General features: G+C 40.7%; 2 protein-coding genes across 2 annotated transcripts; one reads left to right on the top strand and one right to left on the bottom strand.

Moving 5' to 3' along the window:
* Positions 1-474: 474 nt before the first annotated feature.
* elp5 (elongator acetyltransferase complex subunit 5) lies at positions 475-7127 on the bottom strand. Its single transcript, XM_058068185.1, has 8 exons — positions 5821-7127; positions 5691-5751; positions 4452-4532; positions 3479-3696; positions 2048-2217; positions 864-947; positions 687-787; positions 475-620 (listed from the first exon to the last, which is right to left on the bottom strand). Exons 1-8 carry the CDS (start codon positions 5873-5875, stop codon positions 512-514), a joined length of 879 nt encoding a protein of 292 aa, XP_057924168.1. The 5' UTR covers positions 5876-7127; the 3' UTR covers positions 475-511.
* phf23b (PHD finger protein 23b) lies at positions 5563-17623 on the top strand. Its single transcript, XM_058068181.1, has 5 exons — positions 5563-6674; positions 7374-7405; positions 7484-7576; positions 11123-11720; positions 16574-17623. Exons 1-5 carry the CDS (start codon positions 6647-6649, stop codon positions 16765-16767), a joined length of 945 nt encoding a protein of 314 aa, XP_057924164.1. The 5' UTR covers positions 5563-6646; the 3' UTR covers positions 16768-17623.
* The last annotated feature ends 1211 nt before the right edge of the window (positions 17624-18834 follow it).

Below are 18834 nucleotides of genomic sequence, written 5' to 3'. Positions count from 1 at the left end.
TATCTATCCAGGATCTCTTCTTTGTTTTCCGTGTTAACTAAGCCAAACACTGAAAATCAACGATGAACAGACAATCTTACTTCACTCAAGAGAAACAATTATAGTAATGGTGCCGTCTGTCACTGTTCGGTACTGCAGTGGAGGCGGTACAATTCTATAGCTATTATCAAGAAAACCACGGGGATGGCTAGATTCCTAGTCTTAAATTAAAGTCTTATAAAGTATGTTTCTTGTCACTGTGATACTTGTCCAAACATATGCACATTAAGTTGTACCAGGCATTAAAATTTGTTGGAGGGACTGGCTTGTCTTTTATTCTCAGGAAGTCTTTTCTGTCTCTGATCAAGTCCTTGCAGGAGAGTTAAGGGTCAACCTTCCACACCCTGAGGTGTGTCTTAGCAGATGAAACCCTGGTTTCACACCCGAGACTGCCACCACAATGCACAACAAACATGCACCAGAAGGTGGGCAGACTTATGCATAGTTTTTTTTATTTCAAAAGAAAAGCTGATCACACGTCAAGATCATCATCAGGATCTTCCTGGTCATAGTCATCGTTAGCGTCGGGCTCGTATGTAATTCTCCCCGCTCCGGCACCCGGCTTTAGCAGCGCTGCTTTCCTGCAACAAAGTAAATGACTGTCAGACAGACAGCCCGATGTTCTATGACAACTGCCATTTACTTACTTCTCCCGACTGAAGGCGAACGGAAGTGCCAGCTTCTCCTTAGCGTCACGCTCTGCATCTGATAGGCGGAGGTTGAAGGTCAGGTTGGCTGTTGGGTCAGTCTGAGGGATAAATGTATAGTGGTCACAACAGGTGAGTGTTTTTTTCTATTCATTATAATGTTACTGATAAAAATACCTCCTGTTTCTGCATCTGCATGGCATTGCCAGGTTTGCTCTGTTTGACCACTGTAAGATCCTCTGCAATGGCAAAAGTCTCCTCCTTAAAAAAACATTTTATTTAAACATTTGGGAAAAAAGAGTGGCAGTATGATGAATGCACTCTATTATCAAAATTATTATTATTAGGGATGCCCCGATTGAAAAAAGCCCAGAGGGAGGCTGACGTCATTGCAGCGCCCCAATGAATGCATTGTTCAGACACAAAGAAAACTTTTGAGAAAACTTTAAATGTTTATAGTTTAAACTCATGTTGGTACATGTTTATATTATTTTGTCAGGCACATTTGTCAGGGTTAAGTTGCCATGTGATGAATTTAGCATTAGTAAAGTGTTCTTTGATAGATGTCAGACTGTTGCATTGTCATACTGTTGTATACAATGACCTCCTGCGATTTCCAGTGGGTTAACAAGCTTGTTGTGACTGCACTGCTAGCCTGTGATTGGGTCCTGCCCAACAAAGAGCTACCTTTCAACTCAGTCACCAATGATATAAGTTCTCTTGAAGAACTAAATCAACTATGCTATTGTCTAAACGAAGGTGACTTTGAGAACCAGATTTGGCCGACAAAGACCAGAGCACCTAGCATCTCCGAGCCGCTTCTCCTTCACATGGAGAGGAGCCAGTTGAGGTGGCTCGGGCATCTAGTCCTCCTGCTCCCGGACGCCTCCCTGGTGAGGTCGTCCAGGCATGCCCAGTTGGGAGAAGGCCATGGGGCAGACCTAGGACACGCTGGAGGGATTGTGTCTAACAGCTGGCCTGGGAAAGCCTGTGGAGCTGGCCGGGGACCAGGAAGTCTGGGCTTCCCTACAGAGACAGCTGCCCCCCACGACACGGATAAGCGGAGGAGAATGGAATGAAGGTGATTTTAAGGTTCATTTTTTCCAGATCATACAGCAAGTAGCAGGGGTGCAGCTAGGAACTCTGGACCCCATAAAAAAATTATGTAATAAATTGAAAAAAGAGCTACTTTTTGGGGGCCGCCTGACAGCTGTCAGGGGCCCTTAGAACTGTACAAACTTTTCCCCCATGGCCAATAGCACTCATCATAAATACAAAATGTCAGTGAAGCCATGTGATCTGCATCGGCATCATCCTGCTCGGAGCACCTCTAATTATGATCATGATTATGTTTTACGTACGTCCTGCAAAACCTTCCCCGATTTCAATCGCTTCGTTATCTTCGCCTCACTTCCGTGAAGGCCAGGGGCCACGGTGATCAGAGACGTCGCCAAGTGACACAAACTGGCAGCTGTTCCCAACTGGTGCATGTCAGAATGGAGGAGGGCGACAATGTTTCGTATGGCTCCCCCTAGTGGAGACAAACATTTTTTAATTACATCAATGGTTTCAGCAGCAGATTGATAGTAACAGTTTGACTGTGTGTGTGTGTGTGGGGGGGGGGGGGGGGGCTGCACGATGACGAGTGGTTGGCACGCAGGCCTCACAGCTAGGAGACCAGTGTTCAATCCCACCCTCGGCCATCCCTCTGTAGAGTTTCTACGAGGACTCCCCCATTCCAAAAACATGCTAGGTTAATTGGCGAATCCAAATTGTCCATAGGTATGAATATGAGTGTGAATGGTTGTTTGTCTATATGTGCCCTGTGATTGGCTGGTGACTAGTCCAGGGTGTACCCCGCCTCTCGCCCGAAAACAGCTGGGATAGGCTCCAGCACCCCCTGTGACCCTCATGAGGATAAGCGGTAGAAAATTAATTAATAATAACAGAAAAAACTTGTAATCTAGCAAGAAAAGTCGTACTTTTATGACAATAATGTGATATTATCAGGATAAATACAACTTTATTAGCATAATATTTAATTATTGAAGAAAAAATATGTTATAGGGATTAAAAACTTAAAAAACAACATTTACAAGATACATTTCGAAGGAAAAATCAAACAGCAAGAATTACAAGAATAAAGTTAAAATATTAGTAGGGAGAAAAAGCCATATGTAATTAAAAATGTGCACTTTAATGAGAATAAATTTGTAATATGAAGAAAAATAACAACTCTTAATAGCATAGAGTTGAAGTATTAAAGAAAAAAAATTGCTTGTTGTTTTTTTTCCCCAACTTGTAATATGAGAAAACAAAACAAATTAAAGTTGTCTTTTTTTTTTTGAAGTTGTCAAAATGAGCTTGGGGGAAAATCTAAATATTACAAGACATACATTTCTGAAGATTATTCGAGAAGCATGTTGTAATATTTGGAAAATTAAACAAAAACAGCAAAAACGGAAGTTGATACTAAGATACTTTTTCATCGATATGGCAAAGCTTCAGGCAAGCTTTTATTGATAAGGTGGCAGCAAAACAGAGCATTTAACAACTAGATTAGCATGTCAAGCCCTTGCTAGCCCATGCCGTAGGTGCCCTTAAAGTTACAGCTTTTATTCTCCTAAATTTACCACTTTATTCTGAAATGTCAGATTATTTTAATACTCGGCCGGAACAGGCAGTGCAAGAAGACGGCTATTGTGACTTTGGGCAAACGTGTGAACATTTTCAACATGAATTGAAATGATTGGACTTGACGGTTTCTAAGACCCCGTGGGTACCCTGAATACCTTTTTGAAGCTGCAGCAGGGTCTGGCAGACGGCAGGCGTGCTGTGATGCCTCACAATCCATGAAAGAGAGTCAATGACGAGTAGGGCTGGCCTATGTTGTGACAGCTGTTTGACGAGACGCGTCACTTCCTCTGAACAGAAGCGATCCACCGTGAAAGTGCCGCCACCGCCGCCGCTCCAACCAAGGGGGTCACTGTAAGCATCATGGAAGTGGATCCTAAAAGGACAGAAGAAGAAATAGAAAGTGCTAACTGTCAGTTCTTCTTTCGGATAAAGCTAATGGTGTGAGTGTGGGGCAGTGCCCCGACACAGCCAGAAGATGGTACTGTTTTTATTTTTAATTTGCTACAGTGTAGAGTCAGTGTTTGAAACACTGACAAAGAAATATAATATTACAAGAATAAAGGCCTACAGTTGGGAAACATTTGACATTTTATTTTAAAGCTGAAAGTTGGAATAGAACAAGAAAAAAAAATCCTGATATGAGAGGGAGGAAAAAAATCTAAATTGCACATCAATAGTCTTAATATTACTATTCATAGTTTTTTTCCTGTAAATTGACTACTTTATTCACATAAATTTACCACTATTTACCACAATATTCAGAGTTTTTTCTTTTTTTACAACGTTATGTTGTAATAAGAGACATGTCACGACTTTGTTCTCGTAATGTGCAAGTTAAATAAAATATTCAGAATTTTTTCTTAATAATTACTTTATTCTTCTATTGTTACGATTTCTTTCTTGTAAATTTACATCTTTATTCTGTTTTTTCCCCCTGTAAACTTACAATTTTGTCATATTACTGAGTTTTTTCGTAATATTACGAAAACAAATTTTCTCGAAAATTTACAACTTCCATCTCAAAATCTCTTTTTCTCTGAAATTTACAGCACAACATTATTCTAGCAATATGAGCTTTTTCTACTAAATTTATGACTGAGGAAGAAATTAACAATATCACACAAATACCTTTCCATGGCTGAACCTGTCAAGCGCTTTTTCATGTCATCTTCACTGACCTCAAAGCTGAGGACGTGCACCACTTGCTCCCTAAAACAACAAAAACCGAACAGATTACACACACACACACTTTGCACGGATATTAAGGAGGTTTCTGCTGCTTTAAGACAGGGATATTTTTTTAATTGTCTCACAGCACATTCGAAAAACACAACTAATCAATATTTGCAACAATTAAATTCCCAGCGTGACTGATTGCTGCTGTTGCTGACGGATGAAACTACTCTGCCAAATATTGGTATACGATTGCCAAATATGGTATATGAAGCCGCTGTGTTGTGTAGGTTGCTGCACTCGATGCTAACCAGTAGCAGTAGCAGAACACATACAGTGTGTAACGGATGCTACGTCGTCTGCCTTATTTACAACGGTATGTCATGTGTTTTATTTCATCTGCAAAAAGAAAGCACTGTGCATTAAGAAGATGGAAAATTAAAACACTTTAGCTCACAAATCAGTCTTTGTCATTTCTAGCAGACAATATTGTTTAATGGAACAAGGAAATGCGTGTGTCTCAATTAATGTAGTAGGTGTCTTTGTTTGAACAATGCAAAAAAAAAATAAAAAATTACACCTACAGCTTGCACCCGGACACGCCCATTCAGCTGGTGACTTTTCACAAAGCTCACTGTGATGTCATAGAAAGACCGAGCCATCCCAAACTTCTTTCAGGTCTCATGAATGTGCAAACCTCATGATCTGATCTGAATATTAATAACATTCTAACAACAATTATTGGTCAGAAAAGTGGAAAAAGCATAATCAGTAACCTTAAACCGATTGTCACATTATTGAAATAACATTTAGTAAACACTAAACAGTGCTTATGACTTGGAAGGACCCGGACCTTTCAAGTCTATGACTTGGAACTTGACTCAAACAGTCTTACCCTGATTTGAGATTAGATTTAGGATTAAAGCACGTGTTGACAGAGGGCTGAAGCACTGCAGGTTTTCTTTCCAACCAGTTTCTCCAGCAGGTGATTTAATTGACCAAATGAGGGTTAATCAATAAAATCACCTGCTTTGGTGACAGGCTGGAAAGAAAACCAGTAGTGTCTCCGCCCTCCATGGCATGAGTTTGACACCCCTGGATTAAAGGCTTGCACAACACTGACTTTCTCCCACCTCTATATATATTTATATATAGGCAGGCTGTACATTCAGCTATACACACATACAGTAATACCTGATCGACGCAGACTTGATGAAGCTCCATAGAAGCGGTCGGCCTGAACAACAGCAGGAATCTTCAAGGCAAAAGGTCGTTTCATTTAAATTTCTTAAACCAAATTAATAATTAGTCACTTTTGTTTTACCTTGTATTAAAAGCAACCACCCAGCGTCTGCTCCTTGTAGCAATTCAAGCAACATGATACTAGCTACTCAAACCAGCAGTTAGCATACATGTATTATTTAGTTGAAAAATACTTAATATAAAAAAGTGGCACATCCTTGAATACTTATCTTTGCGAGGACGGTCGCTATTTAACACGAATAAATGTCATTTCTTGCCCAAAAGTGACATATCCAGCTTCGCGGCGAGATGAAGCTAAAGGAGTCAACGACATCACGCAGAGCTCATAAGACATGGGTAATGTAGTCCAACCCTGTGAGTTCCTGTTTACTCACGCGGCAATACAACTGCAATACCCATAAACCTTTGTGTCCCCCAAGCGGCTTCTGCCGCGCGCCGACTAGTTGAAGGAGTGTGTCGAATCCGTTGCGTTGTCTCTTTACTACGAAATATTAAAACGGAAAAAATCGGCTATTTACTTTGCGTCACCACTCTCCATCACTCTTATTTGAGTGTTAAATTAATGTTCAACGGGTGGCATGGCATTTGTATTCATTTTTTAACGAGACAGCATGAGTGACAGTAAAACTACGTATCGTTCAGTGTGGCGACACTTTTAAAGGCGGTTCGCAGGATTACGAAGGGGACGTGCAGCAACTTTTCACTTTCACTGTTTTTTGTGAGAAGTTTATTTTTTATTTTCATCCGTTATTGCCCTGGTGCATCCACGCCGGGGAAGAGGAGAAGGCACACACCGCGACGGCCGCTGCTGAGCTCCGGCTAGCTAGCTGGTTCTTGGATCTAATAATCAAAATAAGGCCTGCTCGTCGGAGGAGAGAAGGGGGACAATGCTCGACATAATGTCTGACCACCAAGGTATGTTTGATGACATTAAAAAATAAGCCCCATAACGTAAGCAGCTTTGTTGTGTGTGCAGGTTTGAGAACAGATGTAGCCGATTGAAGCTCTTGCTAGCTCGCTAACGTCGATGCTGCGTTCGGGTTGCGTATGTCGCAATTCTAAATTTTCTCGATAAATCACTAATCTTAGAATATCAAATTTGCTTAGCTCTTGATCATTATTCTCGCTTTAATCGTCAAATCAGACGTCCTTTGCATGTGTTTCATGCATTTCAAAGAGGCGTTCAGTTGGCTTGATAGCCGCGCCGAGCGCGCTTACAAACACAGATAAAGCATTAAAGTTACGCTTACCAACATGTCAACTGTCATAGTAACACCATTATCCTTTAGAAATTAGATTAAAATCCAAGCAAATTGTTATAAAGGCTATATATGTCGGTTCGTCGAGTTAGTGTATTTTTTTTACCTGCTAGCATAAGCGGTGGCTAATAAAAGTTACCACAAAAGTCAACAAAGCATTAAAAGTGTGCCATTGAACAGTCAAGGCGCCGTTAAGTCGTGAGTTATACAGCCGTCCAAATGTAACGTTGTTACTCATGAACCGCCCCTCTTGGGTCGCCTATATGGCTAATAATCCCCATTAAGCTGTTTAGCAGCTAATGCTAGTTAGCCTTAATTCATAAAAATGGCTGACAGATTGTTTCTCCCCCTGTAGATTCACTTCTGACGTGCAAAACTGAACCTTTGGTAAGCGTTTTCCTCCTCTTTTTTCCTATTCGAGATAGTAGATAAGCGTTCTGATGCATGTGTTTATTTTGGTGTTAGCCCCCAGAGAGGAAGCGAAGGACTGTGGAGGATTTCAACAAATTCTGCAGCTTCGTCCTAGCCTATGCTGGTTACATCCCCAGTCCCAAAGAGGTACGGTCATGTTCGCTATCACTATCTTCTTATTGTTACTTGTTACTTTAATCCGCAAATGTCATAAAGAGCATGCCTATAGTTTGTTTATACCTAGAAAGACTGATACTGTTTTGTATGAGAGAACCCCAATGTTGTAATATTAGAGGTTATGTTTTGAGGGGAACGTCAACATTTGACAATAATTAAATCATGCTGCAAGACAAAAGCTTAAATAAAAAAAGGCACATCGTCCACAATACATATGTGAGACATGAACGCATGTATTTCTATTTTCTGAGAGCTGTAAGGCTATAAAAAGAAGTGGGTAGATAATGCACATAATGGGACACACCTCCTCTGCCTGGAAAGCCCATCATTAAAACCCCTCCAACAAGGTTTTATCATTTTACATCCATGTTGTAACCATGTAGCAACAGGCACATTCATGATAGCATGTAATACTGAAAATATTTTGGGTCATTTTAATCATTAGTGTGACTTCCTTCCTGGGTACATTGATTTTGCATAGCAACATAGAAAGGAACTCTACACCGAGGCCTGCCATGAAAACAAATGTTACTAGTCGATAAATGTGTGTCAACATTACAATATGACAATTTTTTAATTTAATTTTAATCATGGGAGTTGTAATTCACATTTCAACCACTAGATGGTCCTTCATTATAGTGTACGACAGGGGTGGGCAAACTACGGCCCGGGGGCCACATCCGGCCCGCCAAGTGTTTGAATACGGCCCGCCCAATCTTTCAAAAGTATTTAATTTAAACTCAACATACAACCTGGCATCATGGCCTGAGCCAACCTTTTGATGGTTTTATCAATTTCGTTGTTTGACATGGTCTGTTGTTTAAAAAATGTGCTCCTGAAAAAAGAGACACAAGCACATAATAATAATAAAAATTAAAATAATAATTATTATATTATCATTATAACTATGATGATTATTATATTTATTATATTAATGCTAATTATTATATTAATTATATATAATAATATTGTTATATTTGCATATTTTACATAATAATAATATAATAATAATAATTATTTTAATTTTATTTTAATTATTATAATATTTTATTATTTTTAAAATATAAAATAATAATAATAATAATAATAATAAATATAAAATAATAAATAATAATAGCAGATTGCATGACAATTTTACAGATACAATAATACCAGGTGGACTGTTACGTGTAAAATACATAGTCCCCCCCCCGGAAATTTTGTTATATCAATGCGGCCCGCGAGTCAAAAAGTTTGCCCACCCCTGGTGTACGACGTACCTATGTGAGCTACATTAGTTTGACACAGACGTTGCCTGTTTAAGTTTTTTTCAATGTAGCTGAGACACTGTCTGCGGACGCGCGCCATTCTGGACTGTATTTGTTTATATTTGCCCACCAAACACAAAAGTAAGTGTTGACATCAGTAGTTTGATTTCCCTGGAGAGAAAATTGTCTTGTCGGTTGTCTGTGTTCATGCGTTTGCTTGGTTCATTTGTTTTAAAGCCGAAATATTCCCACACTGTGGCAGTGGCATTCGCCTTAGAAACCATCGCCAGCATTTATGTTAGCGTATGCTGGCTAAAGCTAACTGCTCGCAGGGTAGGAGCTTGTAGCGCTGCCTCCACAAAGAGGCTGAATGAGATGAGAGCCCACTCTATCCTTTCATTCCACTATAGAACCAATGCGCACAGACAGTGTGAACCTTGTTGTCATGTAGCCTATGTGGTACAGAGAGACGAGCAGACGGGCAAACACACAGACATACTGTACATACAGTACACATGTCAATTTATCAAGGGTGTCGTAATTGTCACAAGGCTCACTATGAGCAGGTATTTGAAAAAAAACAAAAAACTCTGAGACCGAGCATTCAGAGCCACCCCGAACTTCTTCCAAATGCCCAGATCTCATTATCTGACACTTTGGCGTCGTTTAATGCAATAATGCAACATCACATTTATAGTTAAAAGTGTTAAAGCTTAATAGGTCACCGATAATGTGCAGGTCACACAAGGTGTGTTTTCAGAAGGCTTTACAGGCGGAATAGTTTTATCCCATTCCGTGCGTTCTTCGCTGTCTCTTTTTCTGTTTTTGAATGTTTAGACCGCACAGAAAAGAGAGACTTGTGTTGAAGTCTCGCATAAGGATTGTGGATGATGGGCAAAAGTCTGAAAAAGTAAAATTTTCCTTTATGGGAGAAAAGCTAAGCGGAAAGAGCAAAAAAAAATGAACAAATACAACATTATATTCGGTCCCCTTACTGCTTTGACTATGTAAACACTAGTTCTATTTGTTGTCAGCTAATGATAGTGATTTGGATGTTTAGCTGCAAACGTCAGGTCACACATTCAATGAATGCTATCATAACATCATCATGACTGCATATTGTTTTTTTTCTTTTTTGGCGGGGAAAAAATGCCTCTATGTGGTTGTATAAGTGGGTGTACACTTTTTTTTTGTGACGCCCTTAACGTCATTGAGCATCTTGATATATGTCATTTGACTTCCCTGATTTTGGCTGCCTAGAGCAGGGCGAAAACAAACAGCAAAATGGAAAAAGACAGGGGAGTCCCTATTGGGGAGTACAGTGTGGGACTGGCAAAAAAACCTGGGTAACCTAGGCACAAATAAGCACACTTTACAACATAAGAACTTGAAGACTTGAGCCAGGGGAAGAAAATGGGGGTTGGCGTAGCTGGCGTCTGGCCTGCGCAGCTGTTGCAGCTATACTTTGGCATGTGGCATGGAACGCCCCCATTACCCAACCCCCGTCAGCACTGCGATATAGTCATTTTATGAAAATGAAGTAATACTAGGTTTACATGATAACATTATTTTAGTAGCATTAAGTTGAGATATTAAAGAACAAACACTTTTGTAAATAAAACAATGTAATAAGTTGAAAATTAGATCGAGGAAAAAATTCAAAAAATGGAAATAATTACAAGAAGAAAAATGACAAAGTTGAAATACTTGGAAATTTTAAAAATACAGTACAAATTGAAACAAGCAGCTGTAAAAATTATTTTGAAAAAAATATAAACAAAACAAAAGGTTATAATTTTTGGAAACTAGGTTGGGGAAAAATTATAATATGGTAATAAAATTTAAATATTGTTGCAATAAAGTAGTAATGCATAATGAAAATGTACAAAGATTATTGAAGAAAAAAGTGTAAATATTTGGACAATTGAAAAACAAAAGAATGAAAATGGCTAAAATAACAGAATAGAGGGGTGCTCTGACATAGGACGTGTTGGACACGATGGATCAGGTGATGTTTGCTGAATGATAGGTCGGAAGTGCTACTTCCGAGCAGTGTCCTTCTCGAAGTCTGACATCAGCTTTGTGGTTTATTTTTCACGTTCATTTTACCATCTGTAATATTCATTTCACAAGGAAAAATCTAACTAGAAGAAAAAAAGTAGGGTGAAAAGTTGAGAAATTGTTTGCAACTTTTAATGGACAAATAGGATGATGCCAGCTGGGGTGTATGATACTCTTCTACCGCTAAGATTCCTCGTTTGTTTTCCAGGAAAGCTCATGGTCACCGACATCGTCAAGCTCCGCCCACAGCTCGGGGTTGTCTGTGGACGGCGGTGGGGGCGGCAGCAGCTCCATGAGCGCAGCGTGGGCGGACGGCGGCTCCTCGGACCTGCACACCATCCACACGTTTGTACGCAAGGCCCGTGCCAACAAGGGCAAAAGCCGCGTGCCCTCCGACAGCACCTTGTTGGACAAGATGCGCCTCAAAGACACGCTATATGACGGTACCAGTCCGGGCAAAGCCGAGCGCAGGAAGGACAAAAAGCCCAAGAAGCTGTTCGGCTCGCCGTCCTCAGCGGCGGCGGCGGCAGCGGGAGACAGTGGCAGCAGCGAAGGCGAGAAGCGGCCGCGCATCAAGCGCTGCAAAAACAGCAAGCAGCCCAAAGCCAAGCGGTTCAAGAGCACCACCACGAATGAGCATAGTGACGCAGAGGAGCAGGGGGAGGACGGGGCAGGCGGACACGGGGACCCCAGCCTGCATGGCGCCGCCGGGAAGGTGCACTCCGACGAGACCATGAGGGATGCTGAGATGAGCTCCAGCGAGGGTGAAACGTGGATCGCCGACGAAGACATCATGGTGGAGTCTGGTAAGGATGCACCATTTGAACTCATTAGATTATATAATATAATAATAATTATTATTATTATCATAATGATAATTAATTATTATTATTATTAGACAGGGTTCCCCGTGGGCTGCTGCTGCTGCATTTACAAATTATTTATTATGACAAAAAATGTTATCATGTACAATGCATTCGGAAAGTATTCACAGCGCTTCACCTTTACCACATTTTTTATGTCACAGCTTTACTCCAAAATGGATAAAATCAATGTTTTTTCTAAAAAATTCTACATACAACACCCAATAACAGCAACATGAAAAAAAGTCTTTAGATTGTTGCTAATTTATTAAAAATAAAGAAGTGAAAAATGACATATTAGACAGGGTTCCCCGTGGGCTGCTGCTGCATTTACAAATTATTTATTATGACAAAAAATGTTATGTACAATGCATTCGGAAAGTATTCACAGCGCTTCACCTTTACCACATTTTTTATGCCACAGCTTTACTCCAAAATGGATAAAATCAATGTTTTTTTTCTAAAAAATTCTACATACAACACTCAATAACAGCAACATGAAAAAAAGTCTTTAGATTGTTGCTGATTTATTAAAAATAAAGAAGTGAAAAATGACATGAACATAAGTATTCACAGCCCTTGCTCAATACTTTGTGGCTGCCCCTTTGGCCAATTACAGCCTCGGGTGGTTTTGAATATGATACCACCAGCTTGGCACACCTGTCTTGGGCCAGTTTTGCCCATTCCTCTTTGCAATACCTCTCAAGCACCATCAGGTTGGATGGGAACTGTCGGTGCACGGCCATTTTCAGAACTCTCCAGAGATGTTCAATAGGATTCAGGTCTGGGCTCTGGCTCGGCCCCTTGAGGATATTCACCGAGTTGTTCTGAAGCCACTCCTTTGATATCTTGGCTGTCTGCTGAAGGTCTTGCTGAAAGATGAACCTTCGTCCAAGTCTGGGGTCAAAAGAGCAGGTTTTCACCCAGGATGTCTCTTTACCAGGGATCGACCGGTGTTCTTTTTTTTCGGGCCGATACCGATTTCTTCCAATCACCCTTAGCCGATGCTTTTGATTTTGCTTGGGCTTATATTTGTGGCCGATACTGCTTTTGCTCCCCCAATTTACATGAAAAAATGACAACGATAACAAACATTACAGGTCTCAAGTTGAAACAAATATTTATTGAAATGTAAACACTGAACACAGTAGGATTCAGTCCCATGGTGTTTGTAGGAGTTTCATTCAGCGAACATCGGGCTGAGGTTAAATGCGTGTCGTATTGTGTGTGTGTGTGTGTGTGTGTGTGTGTGTGTGTGCGCGCTCCGAACACACACACACACACAGAAGGAATTGGAGCAGCCATGTCTGCTTATGAGAGATCTTTAGCCTGCACAACATAAACTTTGATGAGAGTAATGTTTTATATATCGTACTAAATTGTGTCAGTGTGATGTGTTTGTGTGTGTGGAGGCGGGGGGGTTGCGCGTCACACTACGGAGAAGCAGTCATCACATCGATTTAATTCTTTAAATGTGTGTTTAAGAAAGCTGAATCCTACTGTGTTCAGTGTTTACATTTCAATAAATATCTGTTTAAACTTGAGACCTATAATATTTGTTATCATTGTCATTTTTTCATATAAATTGAGGGAGCAAAAGCAATATCGGCCCAAGCAAAATCAGCCATCAGCTCAGGGTGATGGAAAAAAATCGGTATCAGCATCGGCTCCCAAAAAACCATCTCGGTTGATCCCTAATTTCGATACACACCGGTATGCTAGCTCTGTCAACAACAGCGACAACACTTCTGATGTCTACTCTCCCAGGGATGGCTATGTCGTCCAGCACAACATGTCCTCTCTTCCGTCTGTGAATGACGTTGAGACTAGCGATTAGTGAGGCATTGTTAGTTCGGTAGTATCGATGCACAGAAGACGTTTTGGGTAGTATCATCAGTGTATATATTTAATACATGATAAGAGCGTGTGTATCAAATCATGCATTGTTGTTAGAGGTTTATTTTTTAGGTTTCATAGTCCAAATAGGTGAATCCCAGCGGCCGGCAACCCAAAATGTTGAAAGAGCCATATTGGACCACAAAAAAACAACAAAAAAATCCTTATACCGTATTTTCTGGACTATAAGTCGTTCCGGAGTTTTTGAAGTTGCACAAGGCCAAAAATGCATAATTAGGTAGAAAAAAAACATACATAAGTCGCACTGGAGTATATGTCGCATTTTTTGCAGGTAATTTATTTTCCAAACTACTTGACCAAAACAGACATTACGTCCTCTTGGAAGGCAAGTTCTAACAATAAAAGAATAGCGAATTAGGCTGAATAGGTGTAAGATATGCTAACACAATGGTTATTCAGCTACACAAAAAATAAACATGAACATAAAAGTTGTCCTGTGGTCATGTAACAAACAGTTTTTTCATTTATAAGTCGCTCTGGAGTATAAGTCTCAGGAACAGCCAACCTATGAAAAAAGTGCGACTTATAGTCCGGAAAATACAGTTTAAGTTTACAATGAAGGCAACACATGCTGTATGCATCTATATTAGCTACCTAACCAAGGTAGCTATCCTGGTGTTAACTTGTCAGGTAGGTAGGTAGATGAATAAAGTATCTACCTAACCAACGTAGCTATCCTGGTGTTAACTTGTTAGGTAGGTAGGTAGGTAGATGAATAAAGTATCTACCTAACCAACGTAGCTATCCTGGTGTTAACTTGTCAGGTAGGTAGGTAGGTAGGTAGATGAATAAAGTATCTACTTAACCAACGCAGCTATCTTAGTGTTAACTTGTCAGGTAGGTAGATAGATGAATAAAGTATCTACCTAACCAACCTAGCTATCCTGGTGTTAAGTTGTCAGGAAGGTAGGTATGTAGGTAGGTAGGTAGGTAGATGAATAACGTATCCACCTAACCAATGTAGCTATCCTGGTGTTAACTTGTCAGGTAGGTAGGTAGGTAGGTAGATGAATAAAGTATCTACCTAACCAACGTAGCTATCCTGGTGTTAACTTGGTAGGTAGGTAGGTAGGTAGGTAGATGAATAAAGTATCCACCTAACCAACGTAGCTATCTTAGTGTTAACTTGTCAGGTAGGTAGATAGATGAATAAAGTATCTACCTAACCAACCTAGCTATCCTGGTGTTAAGTTGTCAGGTAGGTAGGTAGGTAGGTAGGTAGGTAGATGAATGACGTATCCACCTAACCAATGTAGCTATCCTGGTGTTAACTTGTCAGGTAGGTAGGTAGGTAGGTAGGTAGATGAATAAAATATCTACCTAACCAACTTAGCTATCCTGGTGTTAACTTGTTAGGTAGGTTGGTAGGTAGGTAGATAGATGAATAAAGTATGTACTTAACCAACGTAGCTATCTTAGTGTTAACTTGTCAGGTAGGAACGTAGGTAGGTAGATGAATAAAGTATCTACTTAACCAACGCAGCTATCTTAGTGTTAACTTGTCAGGTAGGTAGATAGATGAATAAAGTATCTACCTAACCAACCTAGCTATCCTGGTGTTAAGTTGTCAGGAAGGTAGGTATGTAGGTAGGTAGGTAGGTAGATGAATAACGTATCCACCTAACCAATGTAGCTATCCTGGTGTTAACTTGTCAGGTAGGTAGGTAGGTAGGTAGATGAATAAAGTATCTACCTAACCAACGTAGCTATCCTGGTGTTAACTTGGTAGGTAGGTAGGTAGGTAGGTAGATGAATAAAGTATCCACCTAACCAACGTAGCTATCTTAGTGTTAACTTGTCAGGTAGGTAGATAGATGAATAAAGTATCTACCTAACCAACCTAGCTATCCTGGTGTTAAGTTGTCAGGTAGGTAGGTAGGTAGGTAGGTAGGTAGATGAATGACGTATCCACCTAACCAATGTAGCTATCCTGGTGTTAACTTGTCAGGTAGGTAGGTAGGTAGGTAGGTAGATGAATAAAATATCTACCTAACCAACTTAGCTATCCTGGTGTTAACTTGTTAGGTAGGTTGGTAGGTAGGTAGATAGATGAATAAAGTATGTACTTAACCAACGTAGCTATCTTAGTGTTAACTTGTCAGGTAGGAACGTAGGTAGATAGATGAATAAAGTATCTACCTAACCAACCTAGCTATCCTGGTGTTAACTTGTCAGGTAGGAAGGTAGGTAGATGAATAAAGTATCCACCTAACCAATGTAGCTATCCTGGTGTTAACTTGTCAGGTAGGAAGGTAGGTAGATAGATTAATCCTCTGTTCTCCTCAGTTATTTTTCTCTTTTTTCCCTTTGGGATCCATGGCCCATCACACAGCCACCCTCCTGGCGTGTGTCGCAGGCTATGACGCAAATCTTCGTTGACAGAAATGTTGAACTTTAATATTTACTCTATTGGAAAACGTTAATGCTTGTGTCATGTTTGTCCTCCTACAGAAACCATATTTAAAAAAATATATATATTTCCCTCCCCCATCTTTTTACATTTTCAAACATTTTTCAAAAAGCTCTATGGTGGCGCTAAAGAGCCGCGGGTTGCCGACCCCCGGTGTATCCCAATGACAGTATTGTAAATAGCTGAAATTAACTCGTGAATGATGGGCAAAATTCCTCAAAAGTGCAGTTGCCCTTTAAGAAGACATCACAGGTAGCTGATGTCGGGTGGTCGCCCGTATTTAATGACAATGAGCACACTGGGTTGAGACGTGCTTTGTAAATAAAGTACAGTCAATGTACTATTTGTCTTTTTTTTTTATTGCAGATGTAGCAGCAGCCCACCACCACAGCTTCAAAGTAATCCTAGCTGAAACCCTGCTAGCAATGCATTTGTACAATTAATTTTCTTCAATGTCCCCCCCCCATAGGGGACGACTCGTGGGACCTGATCACATGCTACTGCGGGAAGCCGTTCGCCGGGCGACCGATGATCGAGTGCAACCAGTGCGGGATCTGGGTGCACTTGTCCTGCGCCAAAATCAAGAAGTCCAACGTGCCCGACATCTTTTACTGCCACAAGTGCAGGGACTTGAGACGGTCGGGACACAAAAAAGACACTTAAGAAACAAACTAGAGGGGACAGGCGGGGTCCCTTTTTGCTTTTGTTGCCTAAAACAGCCAAAAACAGCCTAACCTGTCACTGTATTTGTCCTTCTTTTCAGACAATCAACCGTTCTTTTAGTTGGATGGAATGTTTTTGCGTTTTTGACATAGTTCGTCTTAAGGGTAGGCACTGTTAGCTTCCCAAAAATAGAAGCGGAAGACGTCCCGTATTTTGTCATTTTGTCTAAAAAGGCAGCTCTTTTCCCCTCCTTTTTCATGTTTTAATTTCAGTGGCAGTCACTGATTCTTCAAATTTTAAGCAAAGTTAGGGGACCCGGATCCCAAGGGTGGGGGGTCTTCTTCAGAGGATGGGCTGTTTTTTGTTGTTGTGCATCACTTTCAAATTCAAGCAGCGCACTTTTTCCTTTTTCTGTCCATGACTGAGCGCTTATACTCCCGTACCAGCTTGTACGTCACAATCAAACCTTTGCTTTGGGTCTACCTTCACCAGGCTGTTTTTCCCTTTCCGTTAGCGCTCTTAAACGGCTAGTCGTCTCCCGCTTTAAGACGGTTGTAAAAGTGTACAGAGAATAATTGGACGCCATGGACATTTTTGGGAATTTTGTCTATTTTTGGTTTTATTATTATTTTTGTTTGTGATTGAGATTGGTGAGTAGCGTTTAATATTTTTTTTTTGCGCACTCTCTTTCTCTCTCTGTTGTGTTGTACAAATCGCATTTTTTGACAAATGTACATATGTGAAAGTACCAGAGAGAAAAAACTAGCCATGCAAAAAAAAAGTCTATTTTCTGCAGTTCTGCATTTTCCTTTTCTTTAATCGTAGTTTGGAAAATAAAAAGTCTTCTTTGGGAAAATCCAATGTTTTGCGGACCTTTTTAATATCATGTATGATGGCGATGAGCAACAGGCCACTTGGACCCTGGTCTGCCGTGGAGGTGCGGTGCGTCTGCTTTTGAACACTTGGCCCTTGTTCACAAGAGATGAGAGTGGTTCCGGACGCTGCACTTCAGGTAAGGAACTTTACCAAGAAAAAATGATCATCACCCTCTTGAAGCTCTGACTTCAAGCTTCTGGTAGTATGTCATTAGATTCTACTCTGGGCTAATGGTACAGTATGGCTTTTAGTATCTTTACAGATGTTCACCTCAAAGTGGCCCCCACATCCTTCCAGTGCAGTAGCCATCGAGACTGTAACTGCCAGAGGATTTTAAGAACAAACCTCTTCAAAAGCCTGGTCTCCTTGGAGGTTTGGAATTGGATGGACAAAGGTTTTCTCCTCCCTTGACGTTCCTAAGGGCTTCCAACGTTACTGGCAGGAAGGGGAGATCCCACCTGATTTCTACCAGAAACGTCTCAGGAGCTTGGAACGATGGAGCTTCAGGTCGTGCAGGGGCGTCAAACGGCAGGTGGCATCCATCATGACTGAAGGCCCTATTCTGTGTGTTGACACTTGACAAAGGACTTCCACAGGAAGAAGCTGACTCTTTGAGACCATCCTGAGTCTTCCCCTCATCTAGATCCAATGGAGAACATTTGGGATGGATTTACAAAAATGCACACATTTTTATGTTTATGTGTGTAAATCTTGTTTATGGGCTGCACGGCGGTTGATCCGGTTCAATCCGACCCTCGGCTATCTCTGTGTGGAGTTTGCATGTTCTCCCTTTGCATGCGTGGGTTTCCTCCCACATTCCAAAAACATGCTAGGTTAATTGGCGACTCCAAATTGTCCATAGGTATGAATGTGAGTGAGAACGGTTGTTTGTCTATATGTGCCCTGTGATTGGATGGCCACCAGTCCAGGGTGAACCCCGTTTCTCGCCCGAAGACAGCTGGGATAGGCTCCAGCACCCTTGTGAGGATAAGCGATAGAGAATGAATGAATGAATGAATCTTGTTTATTCATGGACTAATAAAATCAAAAGACTTTTATGACCAACTTGTTTTAAATGACATATTCCATCAGATGGGTCCAAATCAAATAATGCATAAATGCTACAATTTGACATATATTATCAATATACTGTAATTACACATGTTGAAAACACTCACTGGAATGTGAATT

The sequence above is a fragment of the Doryrhamphus excisus genome, chromosome 3 (genome assembly GCF_030265055.1).
Source record: "Doryrhamphus excisus isolate RoL2022-K1 chromosome 3, RoL_Dexc_1.0, whole genome shotgun sequence".
NCBI lineage: Eukaryota > Metazoa > Chordata > Actinopteri > Syngnathiformes > Syngnathidae > Doryrhamphus > Doryrhamphus excisus.
This window is presented reverse-complemented; position numbering and strand designations above follow the sequence as displayed.

Coding starts and splice junctions, on each gene's coding strand:
- phf23b (XM_058068181.1), top strand. CDS start 6,647: ATGCTCGACATAATGTCTGACCACCAAG. Junction 7,406..7,483: donor CGTGCAAAACTGAACCTTTG/GTAAGCGTTTTC, acceptor TTTTGGTGTTAG/CCCCCAGAGAGGAAGCGAAG. Junction 7,577..11,122: donor ACATCCCCAGTCCCAAAGAG/GTACGGTCATGT, acceptor TTTGTTTTCCAG/GAAAGCTCATGGTCACCGAC.
- elp5 (XM_058068185.1), bottom strand. CDS start 5,875: ATGTTGCTTGAATTGCTACAAGGAGCAGACGCTGGGTGGTTGCTTTTA. Junction 5,752..5,820: donor GTGGTTGCTTTTAATACAAG/GTAAAACAAAAG, acceptor TTTGCCTTGAAG/ATTCCTGCTGTTGTTCAGGC. Junction 2,218..3,478: donor CCTGCTGCAGCTTCAAAAAG/GTATTCAGGGTA, acceptor TGTCTCCACTAG/GGGGAGCCATACGAAACATT.